The sequence below is a fragment of the Polypterus senegalus genome, chromosome 12, assembly GCF_016835505.1.
Source record: "Polypterus senegalus isolate Bchr_013 chromosome 12, ASM1683550v1, whole genome shotgun sequence".
Classification (NCBI taxonomy): Eukaryota; Metazoa; Chordata; class Cladistia; order Polypteriformes; family Polypteridae; genus Polypterus; species Polypterus senegalus.
The window spans coordinates 131,477,706-131,496,706 of NC_053165.1; the positions used below are offsets into that span (position 1 = coordinate 131,477,706).

Here is a 19,001-nt window from a genome sequence, read left to right on the forward strand (position 1 = left end):
GAAGAGGTCATCCACTTGAAGCTAAGCCAGTACTTGGAAAGTAGACAATCATGGGAAAGCTAGGAAGAGATGTTGATGAGGCCAGCACTGGGTGCTCATCCTGTGGTCTGTGTGTGAATCCCAATGCCCCAGTGCAGTGACGGGGACTGAGACGTAAAACTGAGGTCCTGACTCTCCATTATCATTAAAGATTCCTGGGCATCTTTTGAAAAGAGTAGAGCTTATCAAAATGTTCTGGGCCCTAATCATCCCCTGTCTCTAACTGGCCGTCTCTCTCAACACTTCACCACCCAATAGCTAATGTGTGGTGGACATACTGGAACAATAATGACTGCCTTCACATAATCCAGGTTGGTGCTACACATTGGCGGTGGTTGAAGTGGCTCCCCACTTTATGTAGTAAAAAAGTGGTATATAAATTTAATTATTATTATTAAGTACAGTACAACATAATGAAATGCTCAACATTTAAAATAAACTTTCCTAAATTTCAATTGATGGCATGAGGCTCAGATTTAGTTTCCTTAGGGTAAAGAGCAGCAGATTTAAGAACTCTCTTATTCCTACAGCAATACGCATTATGAGTTCTGCTATTTTTAGAGATGCTGCTGAATTCTAAATTGTTATTTTGTGTACTGTTTAAGGTAATTAATCTCCTGTGTACTACTCTTGAGTGTGTGCAATTATGATAACACTAGTTGTCAGTTGCTGCATATTAGCTTATTTTCTTGTATCTGTGTATGAATGTCTTATGTTTTGTACTTTCCTGTGCAAAACAATTTCCATCTGGGATAATAAAGCCTATCTAACCTAACAGCAAGTGAAGAACATGCACTCTTCGTGAATGGACACTGTAGTACAGGAAGACAGAGTACGCCTTTATTTGTACGTGATGCTCAGTCCTGTCTGTGAGCTACAAGACCTTTGAATTAATACGCTGTAACTTACAGCAATGGATGTCAATGCAAAAAGCTCTCTGTGGGCACTGCAAGCAGTCAGCACCTTTCATAAAGACACTACATACCTGGTGACCAGCACATATAAAGACACCAAATTTTTCATTTTTAATATTGGAATTTAAAGCATCACACTGCACCACTGCTTTTTGATTTTCTAACACCTAAAATTCATCTGCAATGTAAAATGAAGGAAATGTTGAAATAAGAGATGGAACCTCAGAAATCATAGGACAAGACAGAGTAACATCCAAAAATGAACAGAGACTTGAACCATCAGAACATATATTATTATTCTTCAAGCGTGTGGGGCTGTGCACTCTAAGAGCCAGACCAGCATGGTTCTTTAATCCCAGAATCTACTAGGAAAGGCACATCTGTAGTGCCTTGGAAAAAAACAGCAGGTTGTGCCAGTTGTTCCGGTTTAGTTGGGATTCAAAACCGCATGTTTTGCAGATTTTTGGCTTGTGACTTGAGGCAGTTCTATTAAGAAAAATTAAAATTATTTGCTAAATTTAGACTGGACTGAATGACAATGCAAAGACTGCACAACTGGCTCCAAATGACTCAGCTGTGGACTCTCCTTCTTTAATAATCGTCAGGCTGAAAGAAAGGAGAACAACGTTAAAAAAGAAAATGTTTTAAAAATCTCTGGGCTATGTCTGACCGTTAGGAATTATTTCACCAAGCGTTTCCACCACAGCCTGCATGAAGTAGAAAGGATCACACCTTCACAGTAAGCTCAGCGCATTTCCACGAAACACAGCTGCTGAGTCTAAAAATGCACGCGCGTATGGAGTTTCTGGAAGCGATCCAGCTGTGCAGCTCACTTGGGACACCTGTTTCTTGTTTGAGTGAAGTATACAGAATTAAACGCTTTGCCCTATTTTGGGCATAAACTGCAGCAGTTTTTCTCTTATTTTGGTTTGACATGAAACTCTTTCTAACTACAGCATAAAAGAAAAAAAGTCAAATTGAAAGAGAAAGATAATTTAAAAAAATATAAAGCATGAAAGCTTAAACAATTATTTAGAAATTAACCTAGATTTATTGGAATAATTATAAAACATTATCTGCAACACTTGGATAAAATAGGAGGGTCTTGGGAAACAGAAATAAGCTAAACATTTCCAAGACATTTCTTCATTTTATATATAAACTGGTGGCTCCCTGCCCATGAAGTTCATAGATCAAGCTGCACTGGCTGTCTCAAATATTTTGATTGCTAAGCATATATATTTACATCACTGCCTGGCACTCAGATTCTCTCTAGCATAAAATAGATTACACAGAAGGTCCCAGCTTCTATATAATGGGCTCCACTCTACCCACTGCACCCACTTGTGATAAATTTCTCTCCAAACACCTTTACCATGCATGCTGCATGGCCATAAGCCCACCTCCTTCATGCCTCTTACCCCTTGCCTTTCAAACATCACCAAGGTTTTTCCTCCATTTGCCTTGAAGTATTTCGCTAACAAACTGGTTTTCCATTTCAGTCCATTATCTGAACATGCATTTTCAATTTCCGGGTAACTGCCAGCTAATGCCTATTTTAGCAGGAATCAATCTTGGATAGAATGCCTGGTAATCACAGGTAGTACACACCATTTAAGTATAATTTACAGATGACAATAAAACTAATATTATAGATCTTTGAGATGGGGTGGGGGCACCTTGGCTAACCAGCAACTGAAGCCAGATCCATTAAAAGGCAGAAATGTGAAACAAAGTGCTACCACGTCACTTTCTAAATGGTTTATAACCGGTAGTTGCTTTTTTAATAGCTCATAACCACTTTTTAAATCATGCATACCATAACATTAACAATAATAATTCTTTACATGTATAAAGCTGTTTTCTCGCGACTCAAAGCACATTTAGTGAGTTGGATACCACTTCAACCACCACCAATGTGTAATACCCATTTGAATGATATAACAGCAGCCATTTTCCGCCAGTACATTCTTCATACATTAGCTATTAGGCAGTGAAGGGGTGAGACGGATAGCCAATTAGACACAGGGGATGATTAGAGGTTCAAATGACTAGGTCATGGAGGAACTTTTAGCCAGGACATCGGGATACACCCTGCTCTTTATGAAGGATGCCCAGGGATTATTAATGACTGGAAGAGTCAGGACCTAGTTTTTACATCTCCTCCAAAGGATGGTGCCATGTTTATAGCATAGTGTCCCCGTCACTGCACTGGAGCATTGGGATCCACATTCTGAACACAGGGTAAGCGGCCATTGCTGGCCTTACCAACACCTCTTCTAGCAGCAACCCAAACTTTTCCTAGATGGTCTCCCATCCAAGTAATGGCCAGGCCCAAACATGCTTAGCTTCAGGTGGATGGCCTCTTCTGAAACGCATGCAGGTTTCACGCCAATACAACTCATCTATGCCAATGGATTGAGGAGGACTTTGACAGTAACTCAAAGTCACAGCAGATGTGGCAAGGCATCCGATTAATCACGGATTACAAAAAGAAAAATGACGTACAATACACACTGGCCAATAACAATGCCAACCTAGCAGAGGAACTTAACAGTTTCTTTTCACGTTTTGACAAGGACAATAACCAGCCTCCAGTCAGCTTCAAGCTGACCAGAGATTCACAGCCTTTGGTCGTACACATGCATGATATGCGATAGGCACTCGAAAACATCAATACAAGGAAGGCAGCAGGTCCTGATAATGTGCAAGGACGTGTGCTCCACGCCTACGCTGACCAATTAGCGGAGGTATTTACACACATATTCAACTTCTCTCACTCCTCAGGTGTAGTCCTCTTGTGCCTGAAATTAACAACCATTGTATCTGTTCCCAAAAAAACGAGGATAAACTGTCTTAATGACTGTTGACCAGTTGCTCTCGCCCCAAGCTCTCAAGCCAAAGTGCTTGAACGACTGGTAATCACCGACATCAAAGCCTCCATCCCAGCTGATCTAGACCAACACCAGTTTGCCCATCGGTCAAACAGATCAACTGAGGACGCCATTTGTGTGGCTCTACATGCTGCCCTCTCGCACCTGGAAAAGCCTAACACCTATGTTAGGATGCTCTTCATTGACTACAGCTCTGCATTTAATACCATCATATCTAACCAGTTGATCCAAAAACTCTATGCACTAGGACTTGCTCCATCCATGTGCAACTGGCTATTGGATTTTCTCACCAACCGCCCCCCAGTCTGTCAGGATGGGCAAACACACTTCCTTCACCCTTACCCTGAGCACTGGTGTGCTGCAAGGATGTGTACTAAGTCCCCTTCTCTATGCACTCTTCATCCAGGACTGTCAACCCATCCACCAATCAAAATTATTGTTAAATTTTCAGATGATACGACTGTCATTGGGCTTGTAACAGAGAACAATGAAGCTGCATATAGGGAAGAGATTCAGAATCTGACAGAATGGTGCAACACCAACAACCTGGCCTTAAGTACCAAAAAGACCAAAGAAGTTATTCTGGACTTTAGGACCACTAAAAAGACTAATCACAGTCCAATAACAATCAATGCAGATGCTGTGGAGAGAGTTTCCAGCTTTAAGTTTCTAGGAGTCACCATCTCAGAGGACCTGTTCTGGGCTGACAACAACTTGGCTATAACAGGCAAAGCACAACAACGCCTCTATTTTCTCAGGAAGCTAAGGAGAGCTGACCTCCCCCAGAAGCTGCTGGTTAATTTCTATAGATGCACTATAGAGAGCATTTTAACTAACTGCATGCTGGCCTGGTACAACAGCTGCACCAAGGCTGCTAAAGAAGCCCTGCAGCAGGTCGTAAAAACAGCAGAGGCCATTATTGGGACTGAACTGCCATCACTCGAACTCTCGTATAAGACTCACTGTGTGAGAAGGGCCAAAAACATTCTCAAGGACAAAACTCATCCTGGAAATTCTTTGTTTGAGTTCCTCCCATCAGGAAGACGCTTTAGGACAATCTGGGTACGCACAGACTAAAAAATAGCTTTTTCCCATCTGCCATAAACTTTCTGAACTCTAAATCTCCTCAGTCTGAGATCATTTTTTAATTGAACATGTGCAAAAAGCTATATTGGTAATGTGCAATATACTAACGTAATACAATATATAATAGTAATGTACTTTCATTAACAGGTGCAATAACAATTTATGCTGCTGTACTTTGAGCAGTAATAATTTGCTCTGGTTACTTGATCACTTAACACTGTATACGACACATTTGGAATTATTTGACTTTTCAGCACCTTGGGGCTGTCACAATAAGTAATTTCTTTGTGTTGCACAATGACAATAAAGTGCTTGAACTTACTCCTGGGCCACTGGGTATCCTGACCTTCAATCAAATGTCATATCCTTGGATAGTTCAAATTTAAACAGCAGCAAATCAATTTTTACCTTTCAATAATTTGTCTTGCGATACTAATCAACCTTGTTTCTTGGGTAGCTAAGAATCCTAAAGGTTTATCTTTTTGGGCAATCTATCTGCATATAACATTGACAGTCACCATATTTGAAATCTTCAATGAAGTTACTTACAATCATCATCGGTATGAAGTTTTGCTTTAAGCTTCTCCATTTTTCTTTCATCCCTTAGAAGTGTTCGATCCTTTTTGAGTGTTCCCATTCCATCCTCTTTTTTTTCTTCTGCACTCTCTTGGATCAATGAGTATTCTTCATAATTTGTAATGCCTTAAAGAAATTTAAAACACTTAGACTAAAAGCAATACAATTTACAATATTTGTACAGGGTTTTATCTGGAATGAAAGACAAATTGCAAAAAGTCTTGATAAACGAACCAAAAGCATTAACTTATTAGGCAGATACAAAATGAAAGAGGTCTTGGTGACAAAGGGAACACACTTTAAACAGTAAAGGTGCTGTACATAAAATACCTCGTGAAAGTTTTCACATTTTATTGGTACACAACAATTAGTGTGTTTACATACACACACCAAATCAGGTTTAGGTGAATAACCCAATTAAGGCAGAAACCTGGTTTCTTACAAATCCGCGTTTACATGGGCTAGCAACCTTCTGGAGTTCTCCTTTGTCAAAATGCTCCATCGTCTAATTAATCTGAGCAAAAAAAGAGTTTAACGTCATCATCAGCTATTGTGAATCTAAAAATAAACATGACGCCATAACAATTTTCTTATGTTTATGAATAGGTTTTGTCAAATTGTCTCTTTATTTGTAGGTTTCTGTTACTGGATTGCACAAAGTGCACTCTATTCTGCGTGGTTGTCCGCTTGAGCCATGCAAAGGACAAACCCGGGCCATGTGCTTCTTGCATTACACCCAGTGCTGCTGAAATAACCACAACACAGATATACGTTAGGTTACTCATTGCTTTAAAAGTAATTACACTAATTAACATACACTGCTTTTAACGTGTTACCCTGCTACTCTTGAGATTGTGTTACCGAGTTTAGCACTGTACATTCAAGTTGTCAACATAAATTTAGCGATTTCTGATATAGTGAGACAGACTATTTCAGGCAGGAGAAGGAATAATGCAATCACTTGAACACTTGCCTCTGGAAATTTATTTTGTGGATGCTTCTACCCGCAGCTGATGAAAGCATTTGACAAGCAAATACTGTACATGCACAGGCTGAGAGAGTGCAACTGACATGCGTAGACTACAAAATCCTTAACAGTAACTGACAGACTGGTCACCATATTTCAACATGGCAGACATGGAGAAGTTGCTTTTCGTAGCACCGGTTTTGTTACTTATCTGTAGGCATGTACATGGAAGTTTGTAAAGTTTGAACGTTGCATGTACAAAGAGAAAATAATTTACCACTCGCTATAGTTTTGTGATAAATCCCATATCTGGCGGGAGACTCACCCCTTTAAAGAAGATGCGTTTTTTTCCTTTTTCCGCCGACGTGTGCATGTCCAGCATAGGTGAATAGCTTTCAGTCGTTCCAGTGTGAACAATGTGAAAACGCTAGTATGAACAAAGATCGTTTTCATTTAAAAATGCCATTCTTAAACGAAAATATAGTAGTGTGGTCACAGCCTTAGCCTCTGACGTAAAAGTACTATAATCTGATAGTTCAGTGTTAGCTTCGAGCTTGGTAGGCTGGGTGCAGAGTTGTGGGACAAACCTATAAAGTTCATCCTACTGAATCAAGAAACAGCATTTAAGAGCAACGGAGACAAACCTTGAGAGACCATGTGGCTCTTTGGTGGCTACTCTCATAGCTCCTGGTCACCCTTCATTAATCACGTAAAGGCCTCACTTGCCACATTATTTAGCTGATTGCTAATGGGGTCCTTGCTCATGACCCAAATATCGTTAAGATATGGTCAAATGGAATAAAGGTTTGAAAAGAATAATTCAACAATACTAATAAGTTGACTTTAAAGGTTAAGGTGCTATCAACACATTTACATTCAAATTAGAGAGTATAAATTCATTGTTATGCAATTAGTTAAATTGTTACAAATGTCATTAGAGAAATACCACTAGAATACCACTAAGCAAGAAAACTGATTTTTTATTTATTTTTATTACAGGGATTTTGCCCAATTATTTATTATCCATATGAGTTTATTCATTTTGCACTTGGATATTAACTTAGTTTGTAATTTTATCTCAATGGATGATGTCTTAGAAAGAAGAAGTCGGATGAGGTATGCAGAACTATGTTATTTTAAATTTGTAAGGTAAACTTTAATAAACAAAGGCATAATTAGACAGATAGTTGTTGCTTTTATTCAACCAGTAATATTAAAATTGTGCTAGTATATGAACGTCGTGCTATAAACCACTGTGGAAAAAAACTTAAGTTTTATTGTTTAAGAAAACAGCGCAATTCATTATGTCATACAAAAATAAGTTAATAGAGGAAATGTATATGAGAATGTAAGATGATGCAACCCACAGTGCTCAGTGTATGATGTACGGTTTCTAACTTTAAATACTGCAGCTAATACTAGACGATTTATTACTGCTACTAACGTCATGCCACTTAAACCAACAATTTCAAAAAGCATTATTTTGAACCTCTCCGTGTAGCCAAGGGCAATTAAAAAAAGAAAAGTGCTAAATTATTTATTTAAAAATATCACAGGGTATGGTATCTTTGTCACACATTTAATTCAGACTAATTCATAATCCACACCAAAAGCACTTAAATTATTTAATTTACCAATTCTACTGCATATAGTGACAAGCAATTCCCCAACTGTTTTTGAATCATCCACCATGATCGTTTTGACTGTGCCATCCAGCATTCTGATCTTTTGAGGTCTCTGTTTTTTCTTGTATTCCAAAATGTCCTATAAAAACAGAAAATGAAAACTAATACAATGCTTGTTTTTTCATGGAGTTATAAAACAGACATACATTTTACTTTCATCATAAAATTTACATCTATAAGGGACATCCAAAATATATATTGTAGATATAGTTAGTCATATTTTTAAAATGTATGTAGTTCATTCAGCGTACTGTATATAATGGATACTACACACCATTATCAAATGATTCCTGATCAATTTCTCATAATCGGGACAATAGTTATACATGCGACAATACATAAAATGCGTCCATGGCATACAATTTGCCACTGGACACTGGTAGAACGTCCAGTGTGAAGATGGGTGGTCACCTGTACAAAGGGTGTGACAGACTTTCAACTCAAGGACTGTGCATCACTAGGGCTTTGTTTTCTCCCACATTTGAGCCAGACTGGAGTTATTATTTCCCTTTTGTTGTTTGTGTAATTTGTTAATATGTTGGTTGGTGAGCTGTACCTTATTACATAACTCAGGCGAATTAAGCCTGAATCTACTACTTGAACGCAGTTTTGGGCATACCTTCTGCGAGATAAAAGTTAGAGGAGACGTACAGGAGTAGGAAAGACTTGAGAACTGGACCCCATCAATGCAAACTGACTGTGAGAGAGATACAGTATGCATACAGTAGGTTTCGCCTCCCATTACAGGATCGCAACACCAGACTATGAAATCAGAAGTGGTCTTCCCTTCTGCTCTGGTGTTTAATTCATGTAGGGCACGGGTGTCAATCTCAGCTCCATTGAAGGCTAAAATAAAGAAAAATGTATATACCTAACATGGGGCAAAATATATTAATGAACGACTACCATGTTTTCTTTACAAACTCTACACAAGTACCCCTCAGCTTGTCACAATTGTATACACTGCCTCACCCTTTTCTTGAAATGGCCTTCCCTCTTTATGCACTTTTCTTTTTTGGACACTGCAGCAAGTTAGTAAAGCTACAAACGGCCATATGAATGAAATTAGCATTGAGTGAAAAATTACATCAATGCGTGAAGTCAAATGAGAGCAGCAGTCTGAACACAGGCAAGAATTTGTAGCTAAAGCAAAGTACAGGGTGAGCCAAAATGAACTACCACATTTCTCAAGGTCATTGCACAAGGTAGAGGCAGTCGACTGGGTTGGGCTGGGGGTCCTTTGATAGGCGATCCCTTTCAGTTGGCAACATGCCAGGTTATTTCCACTACCTATTCACTATTCACCAACAGTGAAATAAATGTGCGAGATGATATTGTGTGTTTTGGTTTGGAACTACTTAGGGCCTTTGTAATACAGATGTCACGGGTTTGTGTGTAGCAACTGGCAGTTACCACATTTCAAATGTCTGAACTGGGATGGATCCTTGTGTGATATCAGGACAAAACATTTGGTGTAGTTGGCAGGATTTGCTCTTTGGATAAGTGGAGTGTAGTGGTAGAAGTGAGAGAGATCAGCTGGCGTCACATCAGTAGATATTAGTGCTCCACTTGAAGTGCTTACAGGTAGTCCCTGTGAGGAAGAAAACAGAAGCTCTCCAATTGTTCAGGGCAAAAAAGAGGTGCTTCTCAGGGCCTTTGCAAAACACAATCAAACGTCCAAACTGGGATGGATTGTGGTGTGATTCCATGACGAAACATTTAAGTGGAGCAGTGAGTCACTCCAGATATAGTGACGCTCATATTTTACTTGTCCATATAAAAGAAAAAGCAGACATTAGCCCAGTGGTTCGGACTACTGCCTCACCATTCTTAAATTGAGTTCAAATCAAGACTCAGAGGGCCTGTCTGTGCTAACTTTGGATAATACATCATGTCTGTGTGAGTCTAATCTGGTTTTCATTCATATCCCAAAGACAATCAGGTTAATGTGAGCTTCTAAATTACACGAATATCTAGAAAAATTGATGTACAAATGAAAGAATGTGCCCTGAAAATGACAGGAGGACTGCAAGTTTTATTCTTGTCTTGTTTCAAGGGCTGCCAGGATATACTGTGGCTCCACGCAAAACTGAAAAAGAAAATTTTGTAAAAAGATGAAGAAAAAAAAATACAATGATTTTGGGATTGTGAAACGGTACCCCATTTCGCAGCATGTAGTAATCCAACGTTCTTCCAGATTCCAGCCAGATTCCTTTCCTAGGATCATCATCTGATAAAAATAATCCATAATCTGATGCTAAAATAAAGAAAAAAAAAATGTGAGCAAAAGAACATGAAAGGAATAAGTGTCACAAAATTAGCATTGCTCGGTATTACTCACAAAATGACAACATGGCTTCTTATTGCAGCCTTTAATTAACAGTCTACATCCATTATTATACATTAAAGACAACATTTATTTTTTAGGCAGTAAAAGCAATATTAAATGTGGTCCAATCAGGTCAATGTTATTAATCAGACTATACAGGGTCTCCCAAAAGTCAATACAAACACTTCAATTCATGGAACATGCTAAGTGTGAACAACACTGTTCCTGATACCTAAATCCAGACAAGATACCCAGTCAGGAAGAACACAGTGAAAGAGATCAGGACTTGGAGTGATGATGTTTCATGAATTAGTAAAGGAACACTCTGAAAAGAGCATCCAAATGACCCCAGAATGAAAATCTGGCGCTGTAAGACTGGGACTCTCACAGGCTATTTCCCAATGGTTTATTTTCCTTAGGATTTCAGGCATGTGGTACCCCCTCTAAATACAAGTGACTGACAGTGTACAGGGAATCAAACTGTATGTTTTTGTACTAACAAAGACAAAAAATTACCACAAATCTATTTTTTATTTAATACTTTATTCCATTTGTTGTTCAATATAAACAAACAAAAAGCTTGATGAAGGTTACATGACAATAGACTAAAACAGGCTTACAGTAGAGCATACCAGTCATAATCCAAACATTTAGTAAGATTCATATCACGGCCAAGATATATAAAGAGGAAAGATTTAATTTCAATAGACGAAATATGAGGATCTCAATTTCAACATAACACACATTATAGATGGGTGCAGATCATTTAGCACAAGTTAATCTTTTATTAGTAAAAAGCATTCTTTCATGTGGGAGCATCAAAAAAAATGACAATATGAAATGATGTCAGAAAACACCTAACTGGTGATTATTTGTCTAGTATTTTGCTGCGCAAAGAACTCAAGCACCAAGAATCAATGCAGAAACGTGGACTAAGCTGTGCATAGACTACTTGCCCCCAACCACCATGTGATTCTTTATTTTTTAAGTTCATATCCCATCTGCAATACTAGACTATACATTCATGTATACCTATTGTGTAATCATGCCATCTTATCATTTCACAATGTGCAACCCTCTGTCTCCAGTCATCTACCAAAAATGGCGATCAACATTAGAAATGTCTTTTGTGGTTATAATTCCAGCCTACTAGTATTTTAATTTTAAAAATTCTAATTTCCAAATACAATTTAATATTTTCCAAATAATGCAGTAAATGCAGATCACCTTTGGACCATATCTGAATTAGCTTCAGTTACCAAATTTGCTTAATAGTTCTCAGCAATCAAGTGAAATTCCTAGATACTTCAAACATACTTTGCAAAAAGATTACAAAATAAATCAAAAATATAAAACAATATCTATAGTGCTTGGACACCTAACTACGGAACACGATAGATAAAATGAACTACTGAGTCAAAATCAATAATTTTTCACAGATAGCATATCAGAATTCTTCTGTTTACTGAATGATACCGTTCAATTATATGTGGCAAATGGACCCAGAAAGATCAACAAGATATGTTATATATGGTACTTCACTACACATTGTCTGCATGGTAAACCCCTGTATGGTTCTTAAGCACTGCGTCTTCTACATAACTTCCAGTTTTCTGACCATTCCTCTTTCACTGCACCATTGTTCTCTAGAGAGTGTTTTCATCTTAAGAAAATCCATTTGTCAAAGATAAGTTCTGCAGTCTTTGAGCTTGGGTCAGAATACCATCAGACTAACACCAGCACGTTACCAAAATCCCACCTTTATTTATACAACTAAGTCCCACACAGCACACAGTGCCTCCAGCACCAATCACCATCTCCACGGGTCTCTCTTCCAGTGTCCGTGGGCCTCCTTTCCTCCCCTCATGGCAGTTTTGTCCTGCTCCTGCTCCCACTCCCAACTCTAGCTCTGTGATTGAAGCGAGGCCGCTCCTTTTATTCCCACCCAGATGTGCTCCAGGTTCCTGATGACCCTCTTCCGGCAGCACTTCCTGGCACCCGGAAGCACTCCGGGCATCCCTGGAAGGTCCTTCCTCCACCCTCCCAGGTGTGGTGGAAGTGTCTATCTCCCGGGCTCCACGATGCTCGGGGCGCCCCCTAGTGGTGGCCACGGGCTCCATTGGGCTTTAGCCTCTTTGCTCCTTCCCCATTGTCCCCTCAACATCCAGGGTGGTTGCCCCCTCATTGCCCGGAGGATGTATAGACCACCTCCCAGTCCTTCCAGGCATTCCGGCTGGGTCTGACCTCCAGCCTCCTGTGACAAGTCTTAACAATGCACTGTCTGTTCCTTGCAACCTTGCTTGTTTTTCTTTTGTTAATTCCTCGCCTCTGATTTGTCTACTGATACATATTCCATGGGCCTGTACCACTTGATTCCTGTCTTGCACCTTCCTTTCTAAATTCCTCCTCCAAGACCCCTCCTAATATGATGTCAACAGGATACAGTCCCTTACTCTTTGCTTCATCTTGACCACTTTGATGTAATCCATAATAATGATACATAATAGTGGGCTCAGCGCTGACCCTTGGTGTAAATAAACTTTCATTCTGAAAGCATCAGCAGTCCAAAGGAAATTCTAACTTTTGTTTTTGGCTCTCTATAAATGTCATTACCATGGTGATCAGTTCTTCTGTTACCTTGAACCATTTGAGCACTGGCACAAATGACTCCCTTGGTACCTCATCATATGCCTTCTCAAAATTCACAAACATCCATTCTACTTGAAAAACATTTGTCCTAGTGATTATCATTCAGAGGAAACCAAACTGTGCAGGTGATTCAAAAAGCAACAAAAAGTCAAAACAGCTGTAACATACATATCATAAAAGCAGCTACTATTATGAATTGCACAACTGCAGTTAAACACCAATTTCTCCCATAACCATTAAATTATCTAAGGTTAACATCAAAGTATTCACAATGTCTTACCTTGCCCACCCTGAGCCTCTGGAACACGTTCTCGAATTATCCGACACGCATCATAGACTGCGGTGGATGGCTCAAACTGCATCGTCTTCACCACATTACACTGGCGAACACATATTTTCAAGGACAGGGCCACCATCTTGCAGGATAGGAAACAGTACTCTTATTTTACACTCCTAGAAAGAAGGCAGAGAAAATAATATTCAGCTGGCACCCCATAAAGAGAAACAGAATAGACCACATCAAGAGATTAAAAGATACTTGAAAATGAGAAAAAGTTATATATAACTTGACATGAAACTTGCAATCACATAAGAAGATTGTTAAATAAAGTGCTCCATGTTCTGTCAAGTGATGAACAGCATGCTTTTGATTAAGGACCGGCCAATTATCCTACTTCTGGCAACTGCTCAGGTGTTTTTACTGAATGAGATGAACTACTCACCCAGGTTCACTGCAGTATCCACAAGGAGGGAATTACACTGCACTAGACCCTTGTTTGTCTCATCGCCTGGAGTTATCAATATGCACTTCCTGAAAATATTCATCAGTGGTAGGGGTACAAAGATATAATGAGTAGCAGCCATTGCCATTTCCTCTTGTATCATAGCACCTATTCTCATCAAGTGCCCATAAGTCATCTCCAAGAAGCTCCAGAGATAGACGTTTCGACTCAAATCTGAAATGGTTGAGATTTTCTATTCTACTCCATAATAAGCCTTAAAGTTATCAGTTAAAAATCGATCCTATCCCATCATTCACATCTTGGCTTATATTGTTCATTCCATTCTTGGAACACAGTTTCTTTTCTCGACTTTATTATTCTCATGCAAATAATTTTAATTGTAACGATACTGACTCTTAAACTGTGGTTACCAATAGCATATACACAAAATCAAAAATTCAAAAATGACATCTAGACCTACTATGTGGTTTTCTGCCCACATTTACCCAACATACATAATACTGTAGATGAAAGAAAAAAAAGAAAATCTGGCCATGGGAATCCCACTTTCACTTTTCATCTTTTTAGGACCCATTCACACTTAAGAGTTTTTTTTTATCATTTTATCACTAGTCCAAAAGGCTCCTAAACCACGTATAAAGTTATTTACCAATAATCACACCTAAGCACTCTAGCAGCAAGTGGTTTAAAAAACTAGCTTTCGAGGGTTTTCAGCCAAATGCTTGTCAACATTGAAATCAACAGTAATGCTCGTAAAAGGTGGCAAAAAAAAAAAAAAAGGAAAATACGGGGTTTTTCAAACGTTACTACAGGATTCTTCTTCCTGAATGAGGCAGGAGTGATGCGGCTCATTGAAACTAGAAAAAAAGAAAATAAAGATATCACATGCACCCGTGTGCTTTAGTGAATTATTGACAGCCATTGAGGGAGAGATCAAGTGTCTATGCATCTTGCAAGCAAGAGACACAAGCTTAACAAATGTTAAGGTATTCATTTGCTTTTAATCAAGCTGAATTTTAGTAAGTAAAGAGGTTCTGTTGTCAGAATGGTAGCACATCTTGTGACAGTGCATTAAGCAGCATTACAGAGTGTGCTTATTACAGATGGCTACCTGTTTTAACACTGAACACCACCAATGTACAAGTAATACGTGTCAATTAAGTAAATATATTTAAGCCTTCTTGTGCTGTGAAGTAAATAACACCAAACCCCTTTCTCCAACCCCAGCCTTCCAAATTTCTATATCAAATAATAAAATAACAGATTTAAAACTAAACAGAAACCTTGCTAAACACTTTGTTTAAGTGTTCCTGGACTGCATGCGGTGCACTCTTTTGTCTATGGTCTTACTGTGGCCCCAAACTAAACTGGGTGAGCCTAATAACCATGCACACTATACAGACGACACCTCCTACACCAGGATTAAAAGCGTTAAAGTCACAGAAGGCATTCTAAAGACACAACATTTACCTCAAAAATCTACAAAATGGTAAAAGGAAATGATGTCACTCATACGTATTTTCCCTGCAAAGCACTTCTTTGAAAACGCTTGAAAAACCCCTGAAAAATGCTTGCAAAATGCAATTAAAAACCTTGAAAAATACTAAACAAATGCTGGAAACTAAACAATGCTAAAGGGGATTGGGCCCTTTTGGTGCACAATTACCACATTCAGATTAGAACAGAAAACAAATACAGTGGAACCTCGGTTTGCGAGTAACTTGGTTTACGAGTGTATTGCAAGATGAGCTAAATTTTTTAATAAATTTTGACTTGATAAATGAGCGATGTCTTGCAATATGAGTAGTATGGATACACTTTGTCTGCTGAGCATCATGTGATCACAACTGAGCAGATTGTTGTTCTCTCTCTCGCTCGCGGGTCTCTCTCTCTCAACGCGCGTGTGTGGGTCTATTTGTTTGTCTGTCTGTCTGTCTCTCTCTCTCTCTCAGGCAATCGTCTCCTACTCTCCGTTTGTGTGCCTCACTCATATAGTCAACAGCCGTACGAGCGTATACTGTTTATTACAGCATTGTGACTGTGTGTGTGTGTGCTGTGAAGTGCGAGTCCCCATCTTGCGCCCCAAAACACGAAGCTGAGTCTCAGTACTTTAACACCACCAGCTTTATTCAGCTTGAAACAGCAACAGCGCGGTTATTTATAGTAGTGGGATCTTTATAATGTTCCTTGTATCACCCATCGACGGCAGGTGCTTACAGCATGTCTGCGATCTTTTTGGATGCGCTTATACGGTGAACTGCTACAGCGCTGGGAGACTGTGATTGCTTTGGGATGCTAAAAACTCACTCACATCAGCCATGATTCTTTTTAAAGGTAAAGTACAGGTTAATTTGTTTTATGTATTTTTACTTTATATTTCTTATTAATCATTTTTATATGAATAGTTTTGGGTTGTGGAACAAATCATCTGAGTTTCCATTATTTCTTATGGGGGAATTCACTTTGATATACAAGTGCTTTGGACTGCGAGCACGTTTCCGGAATGAATTATGCTCGCAAACCGAGGTTCCACTGTATACAAAATCATACTTCTGATTCTTTTCATAATTTTTAAACCCACTCATATCACTCAATGGACTTGACTCGTGTTATCCTCACTATATGTACCTAATAAACCACACTGCACGTACCATTCTATTTGCTTCGCTGTACTGTCAGTATTGACTTATTTGCCAGAGTTTGATTATTTTTAATTTCTGGACATTATGTACCAGGAAGCACAAAACGTGAGAGTCTGTTAATTACGGGGCAAGTTCACTTACATATGCAAATCTAGCAAATATTGTAGTAGGAGTAGTGTCAAGCGCTAAAGAGCAGTGAACTATGGAACTCTGACTTTCTATGGGACAGACGTCAAGCTGTGAAGAAAAACGAGTATTGGTTGGTGTCCCAGACCCCATCAGCGCTGCATTCTTTCTCCTCTACACCAATGACTGCACCTCCAGCAACCTGCTGAAGTCTGCTGTTGGCACTACCCTGATTGGACAAAGTGTCATGTCAAATAGAGGTGGCCAGGCTGTTGCTGCATCAATACCTAAAGAGTGGAAATGGTAGAGGAGTTTAGGAGACATTCCTCACCTCCTACACCCCAATTATAAATTGTGTCAACTGGACAGGGAGGAGTCATTTAAATTTCTTACCACAACTTTTAAAAAAGCTCAACTGCATATGGTTGTTCTTTGTTAATTTAAAAAGTTTACCCTGTCCCAGTCAGTGCTGCTCTAATTTTATGGAGCCGTCATTGAAAACATCGTCACTCTCTCCATAACAGTCTGGTATGGCGGTACACCTACTCACTCCGAACACTGCAGTGCGTTACATGGACAGCAGTACACTCACCCGGGCAGCCGTCTCTTTCATAATCGCTCATTAAAATTAAGACCTACTGTAGCAGCCATGCAATCAATTGCCTTCAACTGCAGTTGCTCAGGTTGAACACCATCTTTGATTTGCCTTGGGATTTTCTCAATTTAATATTTCCCCAATCCAAACTAAACTATGTTGATTTTATAAAGACTTACTTCATACATTGTTCGGTAGAAGTGCAATTCTACAGTGTCATATTGTTTAATATATTTGTGTTTTTTGCAATATACTTTTCATGCATGTTGTGCTGTTTTAATTGTATTTATCTTTTAATGTGTATAGATGTAACATCGACAAAAGGTATTAACTCTGCTGCTTGGCAAAAAATTCAAGTTCATCAAGCCACCTAATCTAGACATCTTTAGGCAGTGGTAGTAAACCCATAGGGCACTGGGACACCACCACAGAACCTTGACTTGGTCAAAGAACTAAACCCACCTCCTCTGGAGCAGGTGCTCCACCTTGCAGCCTGTTACGAATGATACAATATGAAATAACAAGCAGACAGTGCTACATACGCAGCAGTCACTTAACAAACCACAAAAGGTACAAACAGCACATCGCAGACTGCTGCTTGAGCTTTTTTCCCCCTGCTTCACTGATTCCATATTTTCTCACATTTTTCGCTTCAGTATTTTTCCACAAAACTGTTGCATAACCAATGCATTTGTCATGACGGCTAACTCAGTTTGTAAAATTCACTCTGCTGCCTCTGAGTCGCCAAACAAATCCCAGCCTGGCCTCTAACATTGTAATTGAATTGAATAAAATAATAAGAGAGGCATTGCTTACGCTGAACATCTCAACACAGGTTGTTGAAATGTAGGCTGATGTTACTACAGTAACACATATATAACCTAATCAGTTATCACAGGAAGTATTTTTTTCTATAGTTTTTATATTATGTTTTAAAGTTTTGCTGCCTGTACATCCTTGATGAACGTTTACAGAAGCACATAAAACATAAAATTCTCAAACTAGACTAATCCTGTTTAGGCTTATGGGGCCTGATCTTATCCTGGCATCACCTGGTTCAAGGGAGGAAACCACATGGTATTAGTAAATCATGGCACTCATGTATGTATGTATGTATGTATGCATGTATGTATGTATGCATGTATGTACTCACCCACCCAGGATCAATTTGAAATTGTCAGTTAGCCAAACACATTTTGGGGATGTGGGAGAACACTTATGTACCCAAAGGAACCCACTCAGAATTGGGGAGAGCATGCAAATTTCACACCATCAATGACCAAGCATGGGATTCAAATCCGGGATGCTGGATCAGCGAGACAACAAAACCAGCCACTGTAGCAACATGTCTTACTCTGTACAGAAACAAATATTGCAGAAAGAGAAAACATACAAAAATATGCTACAAAGACAAAGTGCTATGCAAGATGGATCGATGCAGGAAAACATAATGAGCCATAAATCATTTTGGCTGTGCTGTCTGCAGCAGACTGTAAAATGTTATGAATAATTTGAGATCAGTTTTACAAAAAAATTTGATTTAAAACTCCACCATAATAAAAGGACAAGTGTCTGGATGCATGTCTGTCCGGTTACTGTGTCTCTGCTATTCAACGGATGGCGTTTCGCAAACATTAGCATAGCTTTTACGAGTCCTGAACCAATTGGCATGTGACAGTAACTGGACAGACACCCAGCACTGCCAATGTTAACACTGAGGGTTACGTTGATTTCTTAAGATTTCTGCTCATCTCGC

General features: G+C 39.1%; 1 protein-coding gene across 2 annotated transcripts in view; it reads right to left on the reverse strand.

The window, feature by feature from the left end:
* tln2b (talin 2b) overlaps window positions 1–19,001 on the reverse strand; it is a 679,676-nt gene that overhangs the window by 273,444 nt on the left and 387,231 nt on the right. For both annotated transcript variants that reach the window (XM_039773443.1, XM_039773442.1), the window contains exons 4-7: window positions 13,420–13,592; window positions 10,321–10,418; window positions 8,111–8,240; window positions 5,483–5,635 (exon numbers count right to left, since the gene is read on the reverse strand). In XM_039773443.1, coding sequence (XP_039629377.1) covers window positions 5,483–5,635; window positions 8,111–8,240; window positions 10,321–10,418; window positions 13,420–13,555 — 517 coding nt within the window. In that variant the 5' untranslated portion in view covers window positions 13,556–13,592. The remainder of the gene's footprint in view (window positions 1–5,482; window positions 5,636–8,110; window positions 8,241–10,320; window positions 10,419–13,419; window positions 13,593–19,001) is intronic.